This window comes from Manacus candei, unplaced genomic scaffold, assembly GCF_025592945.1.
Source record: "Manacus candei isolate 608988 ecotype Guabito, Panama unplaced genomic scaffold, ASM2559294v1 h1tg000018l, whole genome shotgun sequence".
NCBI classification, from domain to species: domain Eukaryota; kingdom Metazoa; phylum Chordata; class Aves; order Passeriformes; family Pipridae; genus Manacus; species Manacus candei.
The window spans coordinates 17660154-17686291 of record NW_026138066.1 but is presented as its reverse complement, the minus strand read 5'-3'; the positions used below and the strand labels follow the sequence as shown (position 1 = coordinate 17686291).

The following is a 26138-nucleotide window of genomic DNA, read 5'->3' as shown; positions in this document are numbered from 1 at the left end:
ACCTTGCTCAGATTAGAAATGTTATTCTCCCCATTTTACAAATTGGGATCCTAGGGCAGAGTAGTTAAAATTACAGAGACCAATTAAATAAGGGGTGCCTGACTTCCATTATTCGAGCCAGTTTTCCAGTATACTTATTATTCACATGATCAAAACCACTTCTTACAGACTTGGGTTTGATTGTGCTCATAAGTAGGTGGTGTTTTTGCAGGTCATGCACTCAAATCTTTCCCAGAGGTCCGGGATCTCAAATCAGACACTGGGAAATGAGGCACACACAGTCAGTGCAGCCACTTAAGATGACATTTCACAGCTTGTGTATCATTGCACAACATCTCTGGGGCAGCATCAGAGATGGAATTCAGCTTTCCAAGACAGTGTGCAGTTGCCTCAGCTGCAGGTTTTTTTGTATTTGCTTTCCTTTGCTGCAGTCCTCTCTTGCATTGTGCTGCAGAGCAGGATGTAGAGCTTCAACAGGCAAGTTTCCTGCACCTCTTGAGCCTGAGCAAAGTAGGTGGAACATCAGATGCTTGTATTGTGACTGTAAACATCATGGACAAAAGAAACACCCTTAGATTGGAGTAGAGGAGCACAAAATTAACATGGCATGCTTTAGTTCATGTTTTAGGTGAAGAACTTGTAGATTAAAAAATATTATTGTGGATATAACTCACTTTGGTTCCTTTTTCAGTAGGTGCTGCAAATTGGGGGCTGCAGTATTTTAAAAAGGACTAGGGAAAGATATGCAAGCATTGATAGTTTGCTGAAGAGACAAATATTACAGGAATGGTAGACAGCAAAGAGAAAAGACGACCAACATGAAGGTGTCTGGCTGCCACATAAGATGTGTGTACAGGAACTGCTTTTTAATATAACCAGGCATGGATTTACATATTCAGGAGCAAGAGTCTAGACCATAGATAGGGAATAAAGTACCTTAAGAAGCATGATATAAAATATGAAAGTTTAAGAACAATTTTATTTATGTATTTGTAATACCAGCAGGGTATGGGGGAGTCTCTAGTAAGTAGTTATTTCCATATTAATTTTTACCAGTCTTAAATACTTTATACAGTCTGTGCAGCAATAGCTTAAAAATCGTGTGTTCCAGGTGCACTGAAAGAAAAACTTTGGTAATGGAAACATCTAGCCAACAGAAGGCCAAAAAAGCTGATAGCTGGAAAAATAAAGAGTAAAACAAATAATCCTAGAGAATGCTGTCCTTTGTAATAGAATGCTTAACGTGAATGATTCAAGTTGATAGGAAGTTCTGCATTATCATAATAACTAAATAAATGCTGCAAATACTGAGAGGTTAGAAATTGTTATCCATAATTCTGGTAGATAGCAGCTGTCAGCTTCTGCTTATAAATAGTATCAAGTGCTCTAGTGTTTGTGAGGACAGGAGAAATCCATAGCCAAAAAATGAAAATTGTGAGGCGGAAGCTGTAGAATTTGCTCTGAAGTCGTGATTTAAAACTTAAATAGTTTACTTCCTGAAACTCAACCACTGAGCTATTAAAGGAGCTTCACAGATTTTCAGTTCAAAATTCTTCAGTTTTGATTTATGGGTAGTCTACCTTTTTCAAATTCTAAAAATTCTAAAGACTGATATCCCTTAATATTTAATAATTTCAATTAGATTATTTCAGTCATTTTTTAGCTTCCCATTCAATATTAATTGGATCTTCTTGATTTGATAGCTGCATTATATCCTTCTAGCTTTGTGTAATCTTGTTAAGAACATTGTAATTTGATGCTTTCTTTTTCCTTTAATGTCATCAATTGATTTTGATTTTTTTTTTCTGTTTTTTACAATAATCTCTTCTTGGGTAACTTTCTGGTTGAAGCTGGGCCTAAAAGTGACTTAATATTTCCTCTTCTGTGCAGCAGTAGAAAAATTTGCTTTTTTCTCTGCTGTTTCATGATGTATTTTTGATGTGAATATTTTAGTGAAATTACCACTCTACAGATGATACTTAGATCAGGAATTCAGTTTTGTCTAACAGTCTGATAGAGAGGGAAGGCAGATAAAAGTAATCTGTTTAGATTTAATCCTGATAAGACATGCATTGTTTTCAGGATGGTAGAAAGCTTGCAGTGAAATTGTTATTGTGTGTGTACAAGTGTGCCAGGTTCACCACTTGACAGTTACAGTTCATAATCATCTTGGGTTCTTTTTCTGGTCGTGGGGTTTTATGTGTTGTCACACACATCAGAACTCTTTTTGCCATTTTGTGTTCATCATTAATCAAGATGGAGGCCATTAATACACATTTTTACTACTACTATTGACACTTTTTTTTTTAAATGCAGACTATAGTAGAATATAGTACTGTAGTGTGAATTTACACCATGGTTACTCCAGGTATCTCAGATTCCCACAATTTACTGCCTCCTCACCAGTACCTCACTCTCGCACACATGAAAGAGCTCGGAGAGTGTTGTGCTGCCACAAATGGAGCAGCTGAGTGATTATTTCTCAGTGTGTTTCTGAATTATTTGTCTGTTCTGGGCAGATGGGAGAAGTGTGGAAGGAAGAAGGGTAGAGCTGTCCACTTGTGAAAGATTTCACTCCCAACTGGGTGAGCTGTAAGCTCAGAGGTTGTTGGGCTTTGGTCTTAGCTGGCTTTCAGCCCTGCTTCCTAATCTGAGTTGAAAGTACCATTTAACTGAGGTGAGAAGGGAACTGAGAGTGGGTTTGAAGCTCAGCTGACATCTAGGCTGAAGGTCTCTGGCTCTGCAGTATCCTGACTTAGAGCTGGAGTTAAGGGTGGTGGTTTGGTTTGGTGGGACAGACCCAGTGTCCTTATTCTGTGATCTGAAATGAGTTTGTATTTGTTGGAATTCTATTTCAAAATATTAGTTGTAGTCCTGTAAAATCTGAAATTATCTGTTTTACTGGTTATCAGACAGTTTACTTGTGTTTGTCCCTGAGTTGAAGTAAACTAGTAAACAGTTTACTGTTGATTCCAACAGTAGTTGATTCCAGTCTTTCAACTTTTAATGACCAGAAGCCCTGCAGCATTTCCAAGGGACTGTCAGCATTCAGATTTATTAAATATTCATAAGTAGTCTATGGTATGTTTGATCAGTTGGCCAAAAGGTGAAGCTGCTCAACCTGTGTTTCGTATTGATGGTGCCACCAGCTGTGGCAGACATAGAAAAATTTGAGAAGATGAAGCAGATGGCCAAAATTTCATCATTACTCTTCAGATTTTTTTCTAACAAAGAAGAATCTTGATTAAAACAAATTTGATTTCTCTGGGGCTCTCAGTCTGCTTGCTGTGTCGTTGGATTGAAGAATATAGGGTTAATTGTGGTTTGGACAATAAGTTTTCAAATGTGTTTCATCAGAAGAATGTGTAGTTTTGCGTAACAGGTTGGTGTTTTGGAACCTTGTGAGTTCACACACTCTTCTACAGATTCACAATTTATTATTGGATGCCTATTGGAATGTGCTAGAATATTAATGTATATTTTCATGCATATTTTAATATTTATGTTAAAAAAACTGAGATCATTTGTGCAGTTCAGCTCTTATGTTGCATATTTGTAGAACCACTGGTGCATATTATGTTACTTGCCTTTTTTAGGTGAATAGTAGAAATCATCACCCTTTTCATTTGTCATAAAAAGGACAGTACATCTTTTAAAAGTCAATTTTTGTATTTCTACAGGGTGTCTTTTGGTTTTTGGGATAGTTTAGACTTTTCACCAGCGTGCTGCATTAAACAGTTTGAACCATTTTTAGTTCTGTAGAAGACAATACACAGCTGAAAAATTTGAGGGGGAATGGAGAAAAATATTACACTTGTGTCTTACAAGCAGCTGTACATTTGTTTTCTTTCCAAACACTAACAAAGCCAACATACACTTCATGTGCCACGGGTTTGGCTCAGTGGAATTGAAGGAGTTATTGCTTTTGGATTCTGCTGATCTGAGGAAATATTACATCATCAGGGGCAGTGTTGCAGTTGTTTTTAAGCAGGTACTCAATCCATTTCAAATGAAACCCATTTTCAAACGAAATCTAGCCACTGCTGTGTTTGAAGACGTGTTAAGAACTGCCATTTCTTAGTAAGGTTAAGAGAAAACTCTTGCCTGCAGTAGGGTAGGAGGGGAAGGGGGAAGAAACACAGCACCTCCCTCTTTGGTGCCATGAACATGGATGGTGCCCAAGGTTGTGGTGATGGAGATGGGAAGATCTGTGTTAAGCCTTTGTGCTTCTGCCTTCCTCTTCTCACAGCAGATGAGGTTAAAACTAGGACAGTTACCCTGACAGATGTGGACAGATTGTTTTGAGACAGTGTTGTAGATTTATTCCCAGGCTATCTTACCAGAGCTATATCACATGGCTGTGAGTGGAAAAAAGCTCCCTGTTTAGGATGATTATGGAACCTGAAGTAACTACAACTAGAGTCCCATTATGGTTCTTACCATCATAGTGGTTTCATTAGCAGTGTGTATGTTTGAAAATCTTGAACTACTAGTAAATTCAAATCTGTTGTTGCTGCACTTACTTTAGTGAAGATCTTAACTTATGCATAGAATTCTAATCTTGGGGTTGGCTGCAGATAATTACTGCTTTTGTGGTGTAAATAATGGGCAGCATTATAGGAAATCTGCGGGGAGGCAGAGCTATGTTCCTACTACTTCAACAACTTTGATGCTATATAGGATAGACCTGAATACTGTTGAAAGCTAAACAGATTTTCCTACTTATGTATGCTGCAGCACTCCCTGCAGTAAGCTAGTCACTGGAGTCTAATGGATGTGATATGACAACTGAAAAAAATGACAGAGAAAAAGATTTTAAAGAAAAAAACCCTACTGGTTTAATGTTCTGAAGAAAAGAATCAAATACCTTTGCCTCTGTTGAATATTTAAGAGCTTGTAATTTACATGCTTAGAAATGTGCCTTTGATCTTTTCTGATTTTTATAGGATCTCAGGTGTCTTTTTTTGTTTATAGATGGGGAAAACATAAGACAGAAATAAATTTTAAAATTTCTTTACAGGTCACTTTTAAATATCTACCAGGTAGAATTGCTGTCTGAGGAGATTCTCATAGTTTGTGTTTGATGTGCATTTGCAGTGTCCATATATGGGATTTGGTTTTATGATAAGGAAGAATGCCAAAGAATTGCAGAGCTCATGAAAAAGTAAGTGATGGGTAACCAAGACTTTTTTATGTGCTTTTTTTATGTGTGTATTTCTGTACATACATGCACATTATATTTCTAGAATGATCATACCTTTCTGCTTTAAACCTATATTTGTAAACTTTGTTGCAGTTGTCAAGCCTGCATTTTGTATAATCAGAAATAAGTCACTGTATTGCAATACTTTTTCCTAATTTGCAGTGCAGCTTTCCAGCTACATCCGAGTGTAACAGTTGATATGATTTATTTCCTGATGACTCAGAGATCTGTTTTGAAGAATTGTTTTCTTTGGGGGTTTAATATATTTTTCAGTTTGGGGAGATTTTGTTTTTCAATGTTACTGTTACCTTTTTTCTTCAATCAAGGTAAGTGCAGGCTATCTTGAAGGCATAATATATTAATACAATTTCTGTGGGGTTTGTCCTGTTTGTACATCATGACTGAATTCCTGCTTCTTCATTTCTTAGTGATATGTACAAAATTCACTTTGTTTTTGGAATATAAAGCAAGACTTCAGCTATCTTTGAATTTCTTACTTTTGTGTACATAAAGATGTTATTATTTTATACGTATTACAGAAGCTTTAGTTTTGCAGTCAAGCTGGAGATCACACAGAACTATATTCTCAGCTAGTTTTTAATATAAGAATGTCATGGATAGTTTTTTCCACTCTCACTCCTTTCTTCATGTGTTCAGGATGGACAAGGCTCATTCTTCTGCTCTACCCTCAGGCAGCCTAATTATGGGCTTGTTTGCAATGAGCCTTTTCTTATGACTGTGTTCTGCAGGATTTAATGTTTGCTTGGAGGAGGAAAGAGCTGAAGTCTCACAAATTTTATCAATATATGCAATCTAAATTTTTTAGAGCTATAATGTGGAGGATATACTGAAGGGGCTGGGTAGGAACAGGATATTCCAGTTTCCTGTGGTATAGAGGGCTGGACATATCATTGCATCACAAATCTTGCAAGGGACAGGAGGAGGGATGATGTAGAGCCACGTCTTTATCATCCCAAGCAAAGCCATGGGAAGTGGGTACAGTCAAGCTGACAGTATTAGGTGCTAACAAAGCACAGTGCAAAGACCTGTGGAACTCTCCTTTTCAGGTCATCTGTCTCAGTGCTAACAGGTTCTGTAGCCAGAGGCTTGCTGAGGGAGTGACATCAAGTTTGATTGCCAAAGTTGCCAAGTGCCCAAAAGCCCATTTATGTGCCCTTGCAGTACAAGTCCACACAGGGCTCATCCTCACACCTCTCAATTCATAGCAAAGTGCTCTAACTCTTCTCCTGCTATGTTCCAGATCGGATTTGTGATAAAATACTGGATGGGAAGGTAGTCATGTTACCTCTGTACATCCTTTTTTAAAGTACTACCTGCTGCTTTTCATTTTGCAGTGACAAAACATTGTGAAACACTGACTGTGACAGCGTTGAGGGTTTGTTTAGTGGGGTTTGTTGGTTTTACTGTATATCCTACAGCTCTAAAATGAGTCAGTTGTGACCCAAGAAATAATTGATGGGGATGAATTTACAGAAATAAGCAATGAACCCCAGGAAACCCAGGTTTTTGACAGCTCGTTTCAGTTAACTAGCTCAAGTTTCAGTTGGTGGTGATTAGGTGCTCTCAAACTGGTAATTTACTACAATAAAACCTAGTTTTCAGAGGATTCATGCAAATGTAAACCACATGTAGTGGTTTATAATAGCAGTATTTCATATAGATAAAAAATACCCTGTTGCTCAGCCAATTGGCTGCGTGTTTTAATTCTCAGCATTCTACAATAATAGTAAAACAGCTGGGGCAGGAAATTGGTCATTTGCTAGTAGTTAATGCCTGATTTGTGTGTGTTTGCCATCCTCCACCACCAGCAGAACTGAATAACACTATAAATTCCCTGCTCCTTCTGGATATAGAAATCGTGACTCAGTTACAGAAATTTTATTCTGTGGTCTAGTGTATTCAAGATGGGAGCAAATTGATCTCATGTCAAATTATGGATTTATATAGATCTTTTAATAGAGATCTTTTTAATATATACTTTAATGTAGATAGGGGGAAAACAAAAATATTTGAGTTTCAATGAAGCATTGTACGGTAGTTGTGGGTAAACTTTTTGTATTTTATCTGGGTTTTTTTGTCTTGTATATTCTCTCCCGTCCAACTTTCAGCCTCACTCAGCAGGAACAATTCAAAGCCCAGCAGGGCACAGGAACAGGAGTGTCCCCAATGCTTATGAACTCTGCTAACAACAAAGAAGTGGATATCTTACGGATGCTCACCAAGGCCAAAGATGAGTATACCAAGGTGAGACTTGCTGTTTATGAAAAGAAGAGGTTTCTTTTGGGCAATGCTATGATGCCAACATGCTCCTGCTTTACATTATGAAACATAAAAGGTTTGATTTTGGTTTGTTTCCTTTTTGAATAGTTTTGCTCAAAAGTGAAGTGCTTTTGGACAGTGTGCTCTCTTGTTTTGTGGAGCAGCTGGCAGAAAAGTTCTGACAGAATTTGCTAAGGGTTCAAAAGAAATAAATGCCATCAATAAAAACTTCTGGAAGGAGAACATTTATATGATTGATTATTTGTTGAATGGTAGAGAACAAGTATCAATTGCCTTTCATTTTTATCCTTAGATCTCCTGTGCTTATTGAGTAGCACCTTGTGCCCTTTTCCTGGGTGAAGTGTTCACCTGGTAATAGTTTCTGAGGTTTGTACAAATGACTTGGCTCAGAGGAGGCCTTTGACAGTGAAGTTACTGCTTTTAATTGTGGTTGTTAGCTACTTTCAGACACTAATGGAAGGAAATGAAAAGGTTGAAATGTAGTATGGTTTCAGCCCATGTGCTTCTTTGGTCTTCTGAGGCTTCTAAATAAAGAAGTAACTAATGGACTAATAATGTTCTCTATTATTGAGCAATCAAAAACGTTTTACTTTGGGGAATAAAAATCTAATAATTTTAACTATTCATATAGAAGCTGCAAATTGTTACAGAGCCTGCAGGTTCCTGCTGCTGTTTCCTGTACTGCTTATGTGCTGTCATGCAATAATAAAGCTCATAAGTGTTCTGAGTCTAGAAATATATATATATATCTTTTTCTCTCTTTAAATTTCATGTTTATTTTTTTCTGAAATGTAGCTACAAATAACATCCTCAGAAAGATAATAGCAAACTGTTGAGTTATGGTGAGATCCAACCTTTTTTGTTGTGGTATAGTTTCTTTTGAAGCTTGGGGCCTTTGTATTTTCTGATTTAAAGTATTATGGTGGACAAACACTTCCAGAAACGGGTATATTTTCTGTGTTTTAATACTGAATCAGTATCTAGTGTTGGCATTAGAGAGTGTGATCTGAGATGTTACCAAATGTTTAAGAGATTTCCATTAAATAATCTTAAAATACTGTAAATGGAAAACTGGAAAAATATTAAGCTGTCTTCAGATTCTGTGAAAAGGAGGTAATAAATCTAAAAGAAGTTACCTTCCATTTCTACATTAGCACACAGAAAATCAAGACAAAGAAGAGGAAATTCTGTTGTTTAAATAACAGCTTTTAGGAGTTTTCCCTTTGCAGATAAGATCTTTTGAAAACCTGCTTCTTACTTCATCTTTGAATCTTTGTGCATTTAAGGGATTGCCAAGAAAATAAAAACTAACATGATAACTTCCTCTTCATCTGGAACATGAGTACTAGGAGTGTCTTACCTCTTAAGAGCAGGATATGTGTGATTTCTTGTCTTGTTAGCAATATAAATTTCAAAAGAGTGTGATAGATAAAAGCAATGACAACCATTTTTGTATTTAATGTCAATATGTTTTGGAGCATGTTTTGGCTGCTTTATGACATCCACTTTATTGCCAGTGTATGTATTATGAATTAAAATGCTGACGTGGTAAAACCAGTTATGAAATACGTTGTGCTCCTTTTTGAATTCTGTGTTGTTTCAGTGAAGAGGGTGTTTTAAAGTATTGGAAGACACCAATTTTCTTGGTGTTCTTTTAAGGAAATTTGCTCAATTTTTAGTGGTGTAACTGATTTTGAAGGGTATATCTCGTTCCCAAATTAAGTTACACGTTTAGAGGTTACATGCAAAATAAAATACATAGGCCCCTCCTCCTTTTTTTTTTCTTAATGGAGCTTTAAGATGCTAAATCACTGAATTATTTTTTGAAAACTGTGCTTCTTATGCACTTGCCTTCTCTTGATCTCTGGCAAGAAAAAGTGGTGTTAGCTGGCCTCATAATGATAGCCAGGGAGATACACGGTAGAACAGCTCTGAGGGTACAGAACAAAGCATGACAAAACGTGTTTCTCCTCAACCATTGTGCCTTGTACTGCAGGACAAGCTCTAGTTTTAGCTCTGTGCTGCACAGATCTTCTCCAGCATCTACCCACTTACCACACCATCTTTGATTCAGTAAAGGTCAAATTAAGTGGATGTCCTTTGTCTACTTGATGTGTCCAATATAACTGAACCTTCCTTCTTTACTAAGGACACAACCATTTGATGAGAACATAATTTCTGGTAGTGTGCAAGCATGACCTCTGGACTTCTGTTTCTGTTCTTTGCCTGCATCTTCACTGGTTTTAAGCAAAATGTTCCACTGGTACTGCCCTGACCAAACAGGAATATAGTTTCAAAGTTTTCAGGTGTCTTAGCTTTTGGTTTATTGACTGTGTGAAAGACTTGATGGTAGGATACAGAAGGTCTGGCTTCCCTGAGAGCACTGCCATAGGCAGCCTGGATGATGCAAAGTTGACATTACTGTGCTTAAATAGTCTGAAGTGGTTCCATGTGTCTCACTTGAGCAGGGCTTTGACTGGAAAGCCTTGCTGCTACTGCTCTTCTGGGAGACAGTTCTTATCCTCTTTAGTTACTCTGTTCTGCTGAGCACCCTGTACACCTTCATGTGACTGTTCATTAATGTCATTTTGTGGCTGCACTACATCAGGTAGGTAGAAATCCTCACTTTCCACGGCCTTTTAGGTCTGCACTCAAGCTCTGACTTCAAAGCCCACTTTCTTTCTTTCAGTGCAGACATCAATTCACAAAGCTCTTCTAAGTTCCATCAAGCTGTGGCTGATATTCTTTCCTTGTACCAGACCTTCTAGCATCTCCTCCTTGTTCTTGTCAGTTCTTTGTAGCTCACATGTCTCAATGTCAGGTTTTCTCTGCAGAGCATAAGATTGGGCTGTGACGTGGTATTTGCCTCAGGAGAACTGCGGTGCTGAGCTTCCGTGCTTATCCATCATGTTTCCTTTGGCTGTGTCCTGTTCAGTTTGAACTTCATGCTGTACAGGTGGACTGTGACATCTCACAACACAGAGCAGCTGCTTTCCTCAAGTGCCTCTGCCTGTACCAAACTCACCAAAACATCCTCAGTGATGTTCTTGCGCTTTTTGATTCGCGTTCACCACGTGTTGTTCCAATGTTGCCGAGCCTTTCTTTGGCTTGATCTTAGAACCTTTTGATTTCTTATGCATCCTTTGTAGGAGCATGGTTTTGAACAAGACAAAGTCAAATGTTGTAGCTGATGAGTTCTATCACTAAAGAGCATGGTGACATTTCTTTCATGCTGCTTTTTTCTGTTTGTTGATGATGACATCTGGTACCTCCTTTACCTGTCTACCTGACAGTTGCTTAAAATGTCATGCTAGTGCTCCTAACTTACTCATCAGCAAGGCCATGCTCCCCATCTGCCAAAATGGCCTTATATTCTGAGCTCCAACAGTCACAGATTCTTTTGAAATCATCATAGACTTTTTTTTCTCTTCAATGTACTACTCTGTGTTTGATACCAGCCTAGTAGCCATGTTATTAAATCACAGCAATGATACCAAGTCAGGTCAATGTCATTCTCTATAGGCCTTTGTGTATACTGATGTTCATTTTGCTGAGGAATTTGGTCTGAAAAATGCTTATATAATGTTAACTCTGATAAACTCTGCTGCCTCTTGCCTCATTTTTATATGCTTAGTTCTGTGATCATGCAGAGCATGACAGTGGAATCTAAGGTATTTATGGTTTCTGAAGAATTAAGCCTTTTAAAATATCCTGAGGAAATAAGGATATTATTTAAGTTCTGCAGAACTCATTGTGAAATATTCAAGAGTATGTTATCCACCGTGTTAAAGAAAAAGCTTATGTGGGTTATGCTGAAAAATAGCAATAAGAAGGAGGTATGTTGAAGAAAAAGCAGCATCATTAGAAAGAGAACAGTTTGGGAGAAAAAAGCTATTTAACCTTGCTGAAGTGCAGTTTTGGTCTATGTAGTATCATGTAGGATCTGTCCAATCTGAAAAACAAAATCGTCTTCGCTTGTTTTAGCATAGATCAAATATGGGCTTCATGCTGCCTGTCCTCATCCTCCCCCACCAAGTGAGTCTTCATCACTCCAGACTTTCTCACCAGCCTCAGGGGCCTGGCATTCCTGAGGACAAATGTTGCAGAGGAAGCATTCAGGACCTCCTAGAGCCCCTTAAGTCCCCAGGAGAACTCTGGTTCTGCTTTACTGAGCAGGCCTGGCACCAGCATGTCTTTGTTTATTGCTGTAGTAGGTGTCAGAAATCAATTTAATGATGAGTTTTGTATATTTGAGAGTGGGGGTTATTTTCTCACCTAGCCTAGGGAGCCAAGGAGTTTGTCTCAGAAAGTTCTGGAAAGAACACTGGCAGTGACTCTGGCAGTGACTCTGCTGTGTGTCCACATAGTCTGCCCAGCCCAGAATTCTGTTCCCAGTAACACACAAGACTGGGCTTTTTGGAGGAAAGAATGAGAAACCAAAATTGATCATTCCTCACCCAGCCATTTGTCCTGCAGTGTAAAATTTAGAGCCCATCAAATTCAGATAATTAACTGTGAATATTATTGTTGGATAGAATTAACTTTTTGTTAGATAATTCTTCTCAAAGTCTTTCCAGTTTTTTGGTTTCAATTGTATCAAGTGACAATGACTTCCAATATACTGTTTTCTTTTCTACTGACAGTAGTATTCTTTGTATACCCAAATTTTTTTAGTTTCATTGACTATATTCTTATATTTTACAATGTAAATAGGAGCATCTTATTCACCTTTTCCTTTTCTATCTCTTTCATGCAACATTTTCTGTGGGTTTTCTCTGAATTAAATCTTACCCTTTTCATAGGACAGTTATTCCATGTCCCTGATCACTTTTAGTTATTTGTCTCTGCCCATCTTTTTATAAATTTGTTATTAATATTGTCATATTTAATAAGAAAACATACTGATTTTACAAACTGATTAAATCTTTCATTAATTTTCTGTGCAGATATATGCATCCTCCAAGTTCCCACAAACTGAAGATTTATGTGAAAGAGTTTGAGTTATAATTCTGCTCTTTAAAAAACGCATTTTAAGTGTTCTTTATAGGCACATTTATCCTTTATGGATCTGAACTACTTCTAGCTGCCTATTGATGCAGGAAAAGCATGTCTGTTGCTTGGTTTCTAAAGTGCTTTTAAAAATTATTTTATGTTCTGTTAAGTGCAGGAAAAGCAGAAGATCAAAAAAAGTACTGAGATTTAAATTAGAGGGAAGTCTCATACTAGGGAAATGTTGGAATCAAGTGCTCATTTTTCACATGCCTCGTGGTTCTAGAAAATTAGGTTGCAGTTGTTATAGTTTTTCCAGTAGCATGATACTTCATAGTCAGTGCTGCAATTAGCATTTTTGGTTACTGAATACCTGTTTATGTCTGTATTTTACTACAGTTGCGAACTATGGGGAAAAGATATTGTCACACCTACTAAAAATACTTCTTTTCTGTTGCAGTGTAAGACCTGCTCAGAGCCAAAACAAATAACCAGTTCCTCTGCAATCTATAACAACCCCAACCTAATCAAACCGATTCCAGTGAAGCCCAGTGAAAACCAGCAGCAACGCCTCTCTCAGCAAAGCAAGGTAAAATGTGCTGTGTGTTTTCTGACTGGGGCTGCTGTAATCAAATAACCCTGTAGGAATATTTATTTCAGTGGGAAGGTCAGTGCAGGAATCTGAGGTGGAACCACTGTAAGGAATGATTTTAATGCACAACTAATCTGTTTTATAAAAGCTCCCCAACCCCCACCGTACGATGTGGAAGCACGTGAATTACAGACGTGCTATCCTGATGCCACAAAGAAATATTAGTCTTTCAAATTTTAGATGCTTCTTTGATCACAAGTTTATCTGGTCAATTGCTGGACCACAGCTTTTGTGTTTATTGTTTTTTCTTTAGGTAAAATCACTGAATCTAAATAAAGAAAAGTCTCAATATATCTTCAAGCCAAATCACACTGCCAAATCCTAAAAACTGAATTCAGCTGTGACCAGCAGATGCACAAGAAGCAGCCCTACTTCATACACAGGCAGATTTCTGTCTCTTACTAATATTGCACTGATGGCTGAAAGAGAAGATGCTCTCTCATGATATTTAAAGCAAAGCCACTGCTATATCTCAGATTCAGTGATTTTTCTCCCACATTAGCAGCTTGGCAGCAGTCTTCTTGCCCTTCCTATGTGACAAAACTATTAAAAACCCTCTTGGGGAAAAAAGAGCATAGCAGTTTTCTCAGCTTTTCCTTGAATACCGCTGGCTAAATACTGTCACCACTTAATGCAACTTAGGCGTGAGGGAACTACGCTTACTCTTGTCCTTTGTCCCCTCACAGAATGCGGATCCTGAACCACAGCACTTGTCTCTGACAGCGCTGTTTGGAAAGCAGGATGTCTCAGAACCACTTAACAAGCAGCAGCAGGAGAACCTTCCCGCCAGGCAGGGTGTGGTACGTTCGCTGTCCTACGAGGAGCCCGGCGGGCAGTCGCCCTCTGCGGAGAAGCAGCTCTGCCCCGCCATTCAGAAGCTGATGGTGCGCGGGACAGACCTTCACCCCCTCGCCGAGTTCCCCGAGAACCGGCTCTGCGAAAACGGCAGCATCCACCCCGCGGGGGAGACTTTCACAGGACTCTTCCAACCTGTGACTTCTCACGGTGTCGCGGCGTCTCACGTGGTTCAGGACGCTGCCGGCGCTCAGAGCTTGCTGCAGAAATTGCAGAGTCAGTCAGGGGCAGTGACAAAAATGGACCCCGGTGCGACAGCACCTGTGAACTCGACGGCTGCCGTGTTCAGCAGGACTCCTGCTGCTGTGGGAGCACCGGCAGCCACGGGCAATAACATGAGCCAGCCACCTTTGGTGTACTTCAACGGGTCCCTACCGGGCCAGGCTTTAGAGGCTCAGACACTTGGTAAAGAACAATCCAAACTGCCCAGACAGCCACTTTCTCTCTCTGGCAATCAAGCAGCCAATTCTGGGGTGATTTCACCTCAAGAGTTACTGAAAAAACTCCAGATAGTGCAACAAGAGCAACAGTTGCATGTGTCCAGCAGACCGACGTTGGCAGCTAAGTTTCCTGTTGTTACTCAGACTACAAATACACTGAAACCACTGGAGTCCTGGATAGAAAAGGCACCGGGTACAGAAAAACAGAGTGCACTCTTTCAGGTAAATGGGAACTTTAAAAATTATAAATAAATAAACAAAATTCGTGCAGTCTTTTAAACTTGATGATTTATTATGTTAGTCTTTGCTTCATTTTGGCCAGCGTATTCTTGTGACTGTCTTACCACATGTTGCACGTCTTTCATTTTGCAGGTGATACTTTAACAACGTCAGGTAAGTTCTGATTTACCAAAATGAGGTGTTTTAAGTACTGAATGCCACATCTCTTGCATATCAGGGATGACCAAAAAATACTGCAGGGTTGGGTTTTTCCAGAGGCCCTTTGAAAAGTCACCTACTTTTCAGTTCCCATATTTAGTCTCAGGCTGTTGTGTGTCATTGCTGGTTAATGAGTGTAATATTTTGGGTTTAATAATTTTTTCTACAAAATTAGTTATAGCTTTCTCTCTGTAGATATGCATTCTTCTGTATTCCAGTTGCTAAAGATGCTTAAAAGGTCCCTTGTTTTCTAACAGCAGCTTTCTGAAGTGTTTGTATATTGGTGAATTAGTTATCTTGTACCACACCTGTTACTTCTAGCTATTCATTAACTATTCTTTTTTGTTTGCTATCTATTATTTTGAAAAAAGGTCTTGTACCTAAATGCCATCAAAAAAGCAAATCCCCATAATTCTGGTGGTTTTGATCCTAAAAGTCAGATTGATGTCTTAAAAAATTCAGATGTCAAGAGACTGTATCTCTCTCATGAGTACTTTTTTCTGGTCTTCAGAAGAGCAGCACATGCAATTGCAAAATGTCCTATCCTGGACATTTCTAAAGGATCTTCTACACTAGAATGTCTTTACATGTCCTGTTTAGGGATGCATCTAAGCTCTTTTCAGCTTCCTTTATTGTGGACAGACCTTCCACTAGACTTGTGTTGTATTGGAGTATGACTTGTATTTGAGTCTGGAAGTTACTTAACAAATTGAAAAAGCATTCCCCTTTTCAGTGTAAAGTTCAGAAGCTGCTTTTCTATTGCAACTATTCCATTGTTCTATTTTATTCTATTTTTCTATTTCTATCAAAACCTGAATGAAAGACTACAGAATACTTCAATGTGCTCCAAGAATCCTCCCCATACTAGAAAGTTGTTCTATATGTGAAGAGGCTGAAACAGTCATTTAACAATATAAGGGCCACATCTGTCACTAAGTCTGTGACAGGTCAAGTTTTCTAATTCCATGAGAGAGGTCAGAGGAAGATGAATTTGATGTAGCAAATAGCCATCATTATTTTTCTTCTCTTAATTAATGCAGCATGATTTTGAATCTCTGTGTGAAAGAGTTTTTTGGGGATTAGTCATTAAAATTATTCAGAATCGGTTGCTTACAGATGGTAACTCTGACTTTCCAGTGGAGAACTAAAGAATAAAAAGAAGATCCAGAGTCACAAAAATTCACTTGTTTTCACTGGGAATGGAACTTGCCTGCTTTCAATCTAAGAAGTTGTCTGATTCACTGGTACATGTACTGATAGCATAAGGACCTCAGACATTCCTACTTTGAAGGTAAAAGTGAAATGAGGCAAGTGCCACTCATTAGGCATAAATAAGAAAAAAGGAAATATGCTGATATGTTTTTTCAAATTAAAAATCCCCATAGATGCTGCTATGGCTAATGACTTTGTGTATATATGAAAAAGAAAACGATGCCAGCATTAGTTGCAATATTGAAAGGCAATTACTGAGGTCTGACATAATGCAATTACAACAATTTTACTGCTTGAGTTTGGATAGAACACTAGCTTGTGAGAAAAGAAAAATCTTCTCTGGACCAAGTCTCATTCACTGTGATTATTGCTGCAAGTTTACCTTAAAAAAAAAAAAAAAAGGAAGCAACTGAGACTCTCAGTCTCCTTTTCTGTGGCTGTGAGCAGACCAAGGAGATTGAGACTGTCTAGGAGGGGCTTCACAGGCTGACACAGCCACAGCTGCCATCGAAACACTATTAGATGCAGCTCTTCCTACACATTTAGTGTTGCTTTTGAGATTTAATGCATAGACTGAAATGATAATGAAAGCATGACTAATTGTTGTTTAGGACACCTAAAGCTCTGCAGTCTGGAAGGAATGGCCTCTTTCACATGCAGCAGATTGCCAAAAAAGCAAAGGCAGGGAGGCTAAAAATGAAGGAGCGAGCCTGTGTTCCTCTGGAAGCCATGAATTAGCCACATGAAATATGCCTCCTTTGGAAAAAAAACCTGGAAGATAAAAAACAACTTTTAAAACCAACCTTAATCTTTATAATCTTATCCTTGCAGTAGAGCAGAGGCTTTAAGTGCTGCCATGCCTGCAGAGTAGACATTGGAGTGAGATTGAATTGGCACAAATACATCTGCACATGCTCATGCAGAATTGATCAAAGCAGATTCTGACAACAAACGCTGCAAAAGGTTTGTTCTCTGTAATTATTTGTCTCTTGGTATTGCCTCTTCTGCTACACTTCAGCATGCAGAAAGAGCAAATCCGAAAAAGTCTGACAGAAATAGAGAGGTATCTGGACAGTGTCTGTTGTTGGAAAAATCATATTAAAGGAACACCCTAAATCCATCAGCAGCACTAAGAAAATGAAAGCAATAGTCTTTTCCACAATTGACACATTACAAGTCCAAGTTTAAATTGGCTTCTGCTGCATCTCCATATGGTATAAGAACTGTGATCTCCCACATGGAAAGGAAGAGGCCAGTTACCAAAAAAAATAAGAGGGGGAAAAAAAAAAAAGAAAAGAAGAAAAAAGCAAAAGCCGAAGAATAATACTTGGAAGCATTCAGTCTGGTCTGGAGCCAGCCCTATTCTGTGAAGTCTTCCTTATGCAGACAGTGAGTAACGTGTGCTTAAGATACAATAAAAAAGCATTAATCTGCAGTGGGCTTTTAAGGATATGTTTAGTGTTAGGCATGTGTTATCCTGATTATAGATACATGCGTGCTTAAGTGTTTATGTTAATCAGAATTATGGTTTTAAAAGTGCTTACAAAAACCCAGACATAAATTTATCTTTTCTGCAGAAGGCCGCTTCTCCTGCAGCTCATTTTTCTCATTTCCTGGAGCATTTTTCTGTCAAGAGTGTATTTTGTACATAGCCTTACATCGTCTGAGTATGTGCATGGTATCTTGAATCCTTGGTGTGAGCATCACAGCATTGCCTCTCCTTTGTCCTGACTGCAGTTCCAGTAGGAGATTGTAAATGCACAGGAGGAATGCAAATAGGTGCATTAAACTTGTTTCAAAAATTAATTTAAGATTCTGTAGCTAAACATCAATTAAATATTCTAAATTGAACTTGAAAGACAAAACCGTGTTAGCATTGTAACCAGCTTTATTTTAATTAACTGCATGTAAAGTTCTTGAGCCATTCTTAGATTAGATGTTCTCAGTTTTAAGTAATGCCACTAAAAACTGTTGGAGGCTCACAGCACCCACTGGGTGTTGATGTTCCCATGTTCCAGAGGAGCACTTGGTGCCCGTGGGATTCTGCTCACGCAGGAGCAACAGAGGTATCAGTTTGCATTACAGGAGATCTGGTGCATTCCTTAGCTCATGGTGTTATGTGAATTTGCCAGCTACCATGTCATCTATCTGCCAGCAGCCACACAGAATATCAGACTGATATCTTAGGGAGCACTTGGGCTTCAGAGGAGGAATACTATATACTGCAGCAATTGTTTTGCACCTTTCTCATTGTTCTTACTTCATTGCTGCACAGCTGATGGTAGACTCCTACTCTTTGTGACTCAGAGATTTAGGTGTTGACCTGATAAAGCTGGAGATAATTTAGTAGAGGCCGGGTGAACAAGCAGCTCAGGTTAGGTTCTGTGGGAAAGAAGTTGATCAACAGAATTTTGGAAAGGCTGTTATGACTTGTGACTCAAAGCTGTAAGATTGGTCCAAAGGCTGTTAATGTCCTTACAGAGCATTTTCAGTGCTTTCTGCAAAAGTATGGTGTTATAGGAATTGCAATTAATGTCAAGATCAGCATCCCATTTTTTGGTGGGTGTCATTTGTCCCAGTGACTCAAGGAGATCTGAACTGAATCTGAAATGAAAATTTTCCTTTATATTAAAAAAGAAAAACCAAAAAACAACCCATGTGGTTTATGTAAAAGTTTGTTAGATGAGAGAAGTTTTGAGGGTGAACACTTAGCAAAAAATTCATTTTAATATTGTGTAGAGACACAAATGCTATCCACTGAAAAAAAGAGATGTATGTTTTCTGTTCTTCTGACCTAGATGTTTGAAGTTCTGCACTGACCTGTAGATGTTGGCTGTGTCACCAGTAGATGGCAATATTGTTCATTCCATATAGTTTCCATATGCTTGGCAAGTCCTACCAAAAGCGTTTCTATGCTGAAAAGACATAATTCTTCACATGTCTTTTAAACCACAGCGTGTGTACATGTTTGACAGGAGGCACTGCATGTTACTAAGAGGGCAGTTTGTCTCAGGTTTTGTTTATTTGCCTTGGACTGTAGAAAAAAATGTCTTTTGATTTCGAGGGATGTGTTATCTGGGTCTGACATAGTCTGTGGTAGATTCAGCCATGTCAGAGGGACAGATTATCTCCTCCAGCTGCTCCCAACCTTCCCTTTGCGGGAGGTTTCTGCCCTTGCAGAGCAGTTTGTATATCCATTCTTTAAATCACATTAGGGAGAGTCATCCTGTTTAAGCAAACCCTGCCAATTTTGCTGGAGGTAAATTAAAGAGAAGTTGCTTCAGCAGCATGGATGAGTAGAGCAGAAATTATGATAAGTGTCTGGGGATAGACAGTCTTCCAGAGGCAGGAGAAGAATCCTCTCACATACAGGAGAACATCTGTGCCCACTCCGAAGGTCTCGCTCCACAGGGGGATGTCACTTTGGACTCACATTGGTTTTCTTCTAAATTCAGTGTTGATTTTCAAGCAGAGGTGAGCAAACATAAGCACTACCTGACTGTTTGGAGCAAACCTACAGCAAGTTAGTGAAAGCTCTGCTCGTTCAGGAGCTTGTAACACAAGGCCTGATGATCACTGTTATGATTACATGACATGGGGTTGGAAAAAAGCTGCAGGTCAAGAGTTTTGAAGTAGTGCTCTCTATTTGAGAAACAGAAACAATATTTACCTAACTGGGTAAATATTGAAAAGGTAGGGGAAGTTTTTGCATTAGGTGCATATTGCATGCTCTCTAATATCCATGAGTCTTTCTTAACCCCTAGGCTTTCTGCTTCCTTAAATTTTCTGTAAAACAGCATGAGAACTGTCCTCCTCATTTCTTTCTATTTCTTTTTATGTTTTGATCTCATGTTGTTCAAGAATGTCTTGGGTAGAATGATCATAACTAGGAGTAAGACAGGCTACAAAAATAGGAATGTTCTTTAATATTAAATTATGTGGTTTTGCATACCTAGGGGAGCAGCCTCAGTTTTATTTTCTTAATTTTAATTTTTCTTCAAAACTGAAATGTAACCCAGGACACAGACTGAAGTGATTCAGTAGCTTTTCACCTTTATATAATAGCAATAAATCATGTTCCAGTTCAAAAGGAAGGAGCTTTGGTGAGCTCATATCAATGAGTTTGTATTTTCTGTTCTTTGAGCAGAAGGTTGGATACATGAATAGCAAGAAGATGGTTGTTTAGGATTAAGATTTATCACTAGAATTACCTGGAGAGAGGTCTAATATCTGCAAACTGAGTGAATTAACTTTCTGTTATGTTGTATGTTACATCTGGTAGCATTTGCTAATCCCACAGGTTTTACAGCTCCAAGATGCGTTGCAAATTTTGAAATTAAAAATTATTTGACACCCATCTTTGCAGGTTGCCATAGTTAGGATACTGAGTGAACTTGCAGAACTGCTGCAGCATCAAGGCTTTCATTCTCTTTGAGAGTCATTTTGATTTTGGCAACTCTGTGTTGGTTAGGAGTTCTGTTTCTGGCAGTGCCACCATATCACTGTGACTCTTAGATAAATCACTTAGTCTCTGTTTTTTTTCCATTCTCCTTAAGAAAATGAGAAGATAAAATACATGCATATATATATCTATAAAGTAATGTGAAAATTTTAATTGGAAAATACTTTCTAGTATAAGGTGCAAAGATCAGTCTTTAGTAGTAATAGTTGCATGTAAGTATATTATCAAAGATTAAACTTACTTACTGTCCCTGTGTAGAAGACTTTACAGCTTCATTCTCTAAGTACTGATATTTAATAGTGGTCTGATTTCTGTAATAAGATGCTCTTGTCCTAAGATCATGTGCCTATCAGATAGATTTAATCACTCTTGAATCCATTGCTGCAATCTCAAATTGGATGGAAGACCTTTTAATCTGAAAATAGACCATATAGGTGGTTCTGAGCCGGAGTTTTACATCAGTGTGTCCATATCCAGCAGTCTTTGTGCCTGTTGCCAACTTCTCTGCAGTTTTCATTGTCTCCATTCCCATAGAATGAAGTGGATAGGTTTAATTGAGGACTTTATTTTTGTATGGGCAGGTAATCTCACCTCAGCGCATTCCTGCCACTGTGACTCCCACCCTGCTGATGTCCCCGATGGTGTTCACTCAGTCCACACCTGCTCCACCAAAAGCCAGTGACAGTGGGCGGTTGGCAGGGGCCAGCCAAGACCCTGCTGCCAGCTCTGCCAACCTTCTCCTGCCCCTGCCAACCCCAGAGCCAGCTGTGGCCAGCAGCACCTCCATGACAAAGATGCAGCTGCAGGAAACACTTCTACACCTGATCCAGGTAAAGTGCCAGGGGTTCTCCCACTTTGCATAAAATCCGGATGCCCATTTTGGTATAAGCACCTCTGATCAGTTGTGTGTGTCTAGAGGCTGAATGAATAATTAAAATATATGTTGGAAGTTGTGCTCCCTGTGGCTGCCTAATAACAAGGCACCATGACATAGGCTGGGGATGTGAGAGCTTCTGCTTGCACACTGGTGGTTCAACTGCATTTTGATTAATGTGTCTGATTTTGGGTTCAGGAAAGATAATAATTTTGATGGAAAAGAACAAAATGAATGAAAGCTTTGTAAGGTCAGCCTATGAGCCAGAGAGATATCTATTATATTTTTAGCTAAGGATAAATAGTGGGTGATTATCCCAGCTGCCAAAAATTTCAGAGATGCGTATAAGCAGCAAGAGGAATTCAAAAGGGAAATTAAAATTGCAGGATGAGTGTGAGCAACTTTAAACTATGGGTTAGATAACATGAATATATACTAGTTCAGCTTAGCATTTGGACTGGAGGATGACAGTGAATAAAATTCCTTTTGCTGCAGTTTTTCAGGTTTAATTGTGACAAAGCATTAACAACATTATGAGATGCTTGCTTGCTGCTCTGGGATGATGCATAATTATGAATATTTTTTTTCCTTAACTTGCCATGTGATGAATATCTGAGGAGTAGAAGTTGAGGAGACATTACATAACTAAAGACCTAGCTACAAAACACAAGACACAGAGACACAGGTTAAGGGTCTACTTTGTAGGCCAAAACTATGTGCCTGTATGGCTTTGGAATAAAATCAGAAGTTGTTATTGTAATGTTGAAGTTGCTTAAAATGCTATTTATATTATAGATCCAGAAAGAAAATAGTATCTTTAACAAATTAGAGGCTTTTCTCATTTTTGCCTGTATTTTTATTTTGGGATTAAAAACAAAATCTCATTATCCTATCTTTACATACTTTGACTATCTGGATAGTATATAGAAAATTAAAAAGGAAACTAGTCAAGGAAAATTGGGTTTTACCCTCTGTAACTCTGTACTTGTAAAATATATATTTAACCCTGCTTTTCTTGGTGGTAGTTAGGATTAACTGAGTTACCTGGAAATTATTTACTGCCAATTTGTTAGCTGTCATTTTCCATTATATAAAACAACAATCTTGGATGCTCCTGATTTTCCATAAATATCATCTTGATTGTAATTATCCTCATATGTTTATGTGAGCTACTTATAATATTCTTTCTTAATGTGGGTTGACTCATTCTTGCAAATTGTTCTTCAGAAGGAAAAAAGTTAAGCAGCAGAGCAAAAGGAGCAGCATCTGTTAGGAGTGTTAAGCCTAAAAGAGGTAAACAAGATGCAAGGATTTAGTGTAGGAACAAGACCCAGGGTGTTTCTCTGTTCCTTTAGACGTGCTTGGAATTCTGACTGACCTGATGGAGGACACAGTTTAAGGAAATCCCTAGGTCAGTGCTGGTAAAGAGAAGGAATTACAGGGTTGTATTGTCACTGGGTTATCATGCAAGAATAAATCCATGATAAGTCTGGAAAACCTATTCTCTGTGTCCTCATTGCTACTTGCTGGGATACAGTCACATCCAGTTCTTGTAAGGCTGCTGGCAAGGCTGGGAAATAATACATATTTTTATGTAAAGGAAATAGCCTTCCTATGGCTGGCTCTTTAAAACAGAGTAAGGCTGAAAAGTATCTGGTCCATAAAATGGAATAAATGACCTTCTAATCTCTTTACTCCAAGTGCCTATCCAGCTAACAACTACCTGTTTTGTTTTTTTCAGAATGATGACAACTTCTTAAATATTATTTACGAAGCGTATCTCTTCAGTGTGAGAAAGGCAGCAATGAAGAAGTCTATGTGAAAGATGATTTTTTTTTTTTTTAATTCAATTTCCATTGCTTCCTGAACTCCAGGAAAAAAAGATTTCGAAATTTTCAAGTATGTTTATGTTTGAAGAAGTGAATGGTCTTGGGCATGTTGCATACACGTGGATTTTGCACGTTGGCAAAGACATGCTGTACTGAGGAAAAAAAGAGTGGAAATGGATTGTGCCTTTAGCAAGGGGAACGTCACAATACTGGAGACTTAATCACAAAATATCTTAAATTATTTTTCTTAATCTTGATCCACGCTTAGAATTGGTTTCCCTGCATAAGGACTCAGTTCTCGGGATCCAGTTTCCCTTTTTTTACTTGCAGTGTGGTCATTCATTGACTGGGCATTTTTGTCCTGGGTTTTCCCTGAGCCGTCCTGTGCAGCTGTCCCGGTGAACGTGCCCATCCCTGACCACATGGTGGCAATGTTGGACTATTTTTAGGAACGGGTGAAAATCCGGGTGAAATCATGGAACGGAAAGTCTCGGGAAGATTGATCATCGTACTTAGTTGTCTGCAAAGCAGTTTAGATGAAGTGTCATGACTTCCCCCCAAATTTTTGTAGAAAAATCTTTTTCTATTTTGACAAGACTATTTTTAGCTAGGTGTAGAAGTGGGATTCTGCAGGTGTTCTGAGGAATTGTGGGGGGGGTGGGTTTGTGAATGTACTTGCTATCACATAGCTCTGGGGTTGCACTGGATTCATGTTTCTATTATTCCAGGCCCAATCTGCATTATTATAAGCAATGTGAAAATTTGCTAAGGGGAAGGCTACCTGGTGTAAAAATCCTATTAAATTTTTTTTAGTGTGTTCCTGGAGCACAGTGATTTCATTGATCCATTTCTTAAGAAAATAAAAAGGATAATCCCTACTGTGTGTTGAGTTCATTTTATTGTACCATGGACTATGTATTTAGGATTGCTGGGTCTCTTGTTTGTATGACTTTAAAAGGTTTTTATGCTTGTCAAGAAGACACATGAGATCTTAAATCAATTAGAATAAATGACTGAAATAATTTTTCACTAGCATCTGCTGCTGAAGTGCCAGTTTACTACACTTTAGGAACACACAGTTGTTGCTGAAGAGGCATTTCTTTTGTGGGCACAGAGAACCCAAACTGCAAGCCATGAGTGATTCTACAATCTTCTTTACTGTGGGCATTGATGTAGGCACAACTCATTAGCCTCATCTGTGAAAGTTCTTCATGTAAATTTGGCTGCAGGTTTCAATTAGTGCAGTTGTAATGATTCAAACAGTTGCTCCTGCCCCCATACCCATGCAAGGATGGGGGGGAATTTACTCTCTTTCTTTGGGAAAGGCTCTAAATCAATAGTAAAAAATAAAGTCAAGAGCTATTTTCTTTATTAACATAAGCCAATAACCTCAAGAGACTCGTGCCCACAAAGCTGCCAGACTTTCCCTTCACTAAGTAACTGGCAGACAGCAAGTCCTACTCTAGTTCCATTTTATTACCAAACTGCTTACAAATCTTGCAGATTCAGTGAAATGAACATGCTGAGCAGATACCAGGAAAAGCAGACTTCAGAGATAGCAAGGCCTAATTCTAATCCTGCAGCTTTTGTCATTTATGTGGCCATATAATTTGTGGGATTCTACTGAGTTAATTGGTATTATTTCTGAATGAACTGGTGTGGAAGAAATTGCAGTTTACACAAAAGGGTTTGAAACTAAATACATGCCTAATTGGTGTCTGTGATGTTGGATTATCTGAGAGTGCAATTTAAAGATGATGGGGACACATAGTTAATACCTCATTTGACATATAGAACTTCTTTAATTGGTGGCTAAAAATAATCCTTAAGCATTTCAAGCTGTGATTGTGATAGGTTTTCTACTCATGGGGGAAACATTTTTATTTACAAAAAGGCAAGTAGAAATTTTAAAAACCTCTTTATTTATTGCTTTTCAGAGCAATTTACAAAAATTAAAGGCATATTTTTTAAAACATCTGTTAACTCTTGATGCCTGTGACAACTGTAGTTTTGGCATTACACTTGACAAGCTGAGGCTTAAAGCAGACAAGGATTGAGCTAATTCAGGGTTTCTTTTCACTGCCCTCTCTTCTGGTTACATCTACACCAAGTACCCCTGGCAGAGTTGGATTGCTCTCACTGTATTATGCTGTAAGGGATTTCTGAGATTGTTCATGAGCCATAAACTTGCCTCTTGTGGAAAGTAGCTGCTAAAGAAGGGAGGTGCTGTTTTAGCTCACTGTCATGCTTACCTAGAACAACAGCGATAAGAGAATAGAACAAACTCAGAAAGAAACTGAATTTTATGAGAAGGAACAGAAGAGGAGTAGTGAGAGAATTCTGTTGAGAAATAAAGACAAACTTCATGTTTAGGTTTCCATCTCAGATGGCAGGATCTACTTCTTCAGGTCCATTTGGGAATTGAAGACTGAGTGTGGAGTGTAAAACTGAGCTGTGCCCCTTTCTCTCTTCTTTCTACTACAAACTGAAGTATCTGTCTCAGAAAAAGGCTTTTTCCAGAAATATAGTCAGAGACTTCCAGTACTGTGGAAACCTGGAGGATTCTCACTTAATACTGAAAACCTAATCTCTGCCTTGTGGATTTTTAGCAGGTTTGTATCAGCTGGTGCTGTCTCTGTGCAGCCAGATCTGTGTGTGACACCAAAAAGGTTATTTTGGGTTTGATAGATCCCCTCTGAATACAGTAGTTGTGAACAGTCTATTTTATTTTATTTTTTTACTACATGGTTGGAGCTCTTAAGGTAACAAGGCCTTTTGAGAAGAAAAGGGTGCAGCAGTTGGGATTGCCTTACTTTGGGCCTGGTTTTTTACCTGTATAAGGAAAAAAGGTAGCAAGCAGAAAATTGGAAAGTATGTAAGGAT

At 38.5% G+C, this 26138-nt stretch overlaps 1 protein-coding gene across 3 annotated transcripts in view; it reads left to right on the top strand.

Annotated features, from left to right (window-relative positions):
- DCP1B (decapping mRNA 1B) overlaps nt 1-24405 on the top strand; it is a 44052-nt gene extending 19647 nt beyond the window's left edge. For 2 of the 3 annotated variants that reach the window (XM_051784953.1, XM_051784956.1), the window contains exons 4-9: nt 5098-5164; nt 7333-7468; nt 12954-13082; nt 13832-14662; nt 21134-21382; nt 23168-24404. In XM_051784953.1, coding sequence (XP_051640913.1) covers nt 5098-5164; nt 7333-7468; nt 12954-13082; nt 13832-14662; nt 21134-21382; nt 23168-23248 — 1493 coding nt within the window. In that variant the 3' untranslated portion in view covers nt 23249-24404. Of the gene's footprint in view, nt 1-5097; nt 5165-7332; nt 7469-12953; nt 13083-13831; nt 14663-21133; nt 21383-23167 lie in introns of all 3 variants that reach the window. The other variant, XM_051784955.1, reaches the window with a different exon arrangement.
- The last annotated feature ends 1733 nt before the right edge of the window (nt 24406-26138 follow it).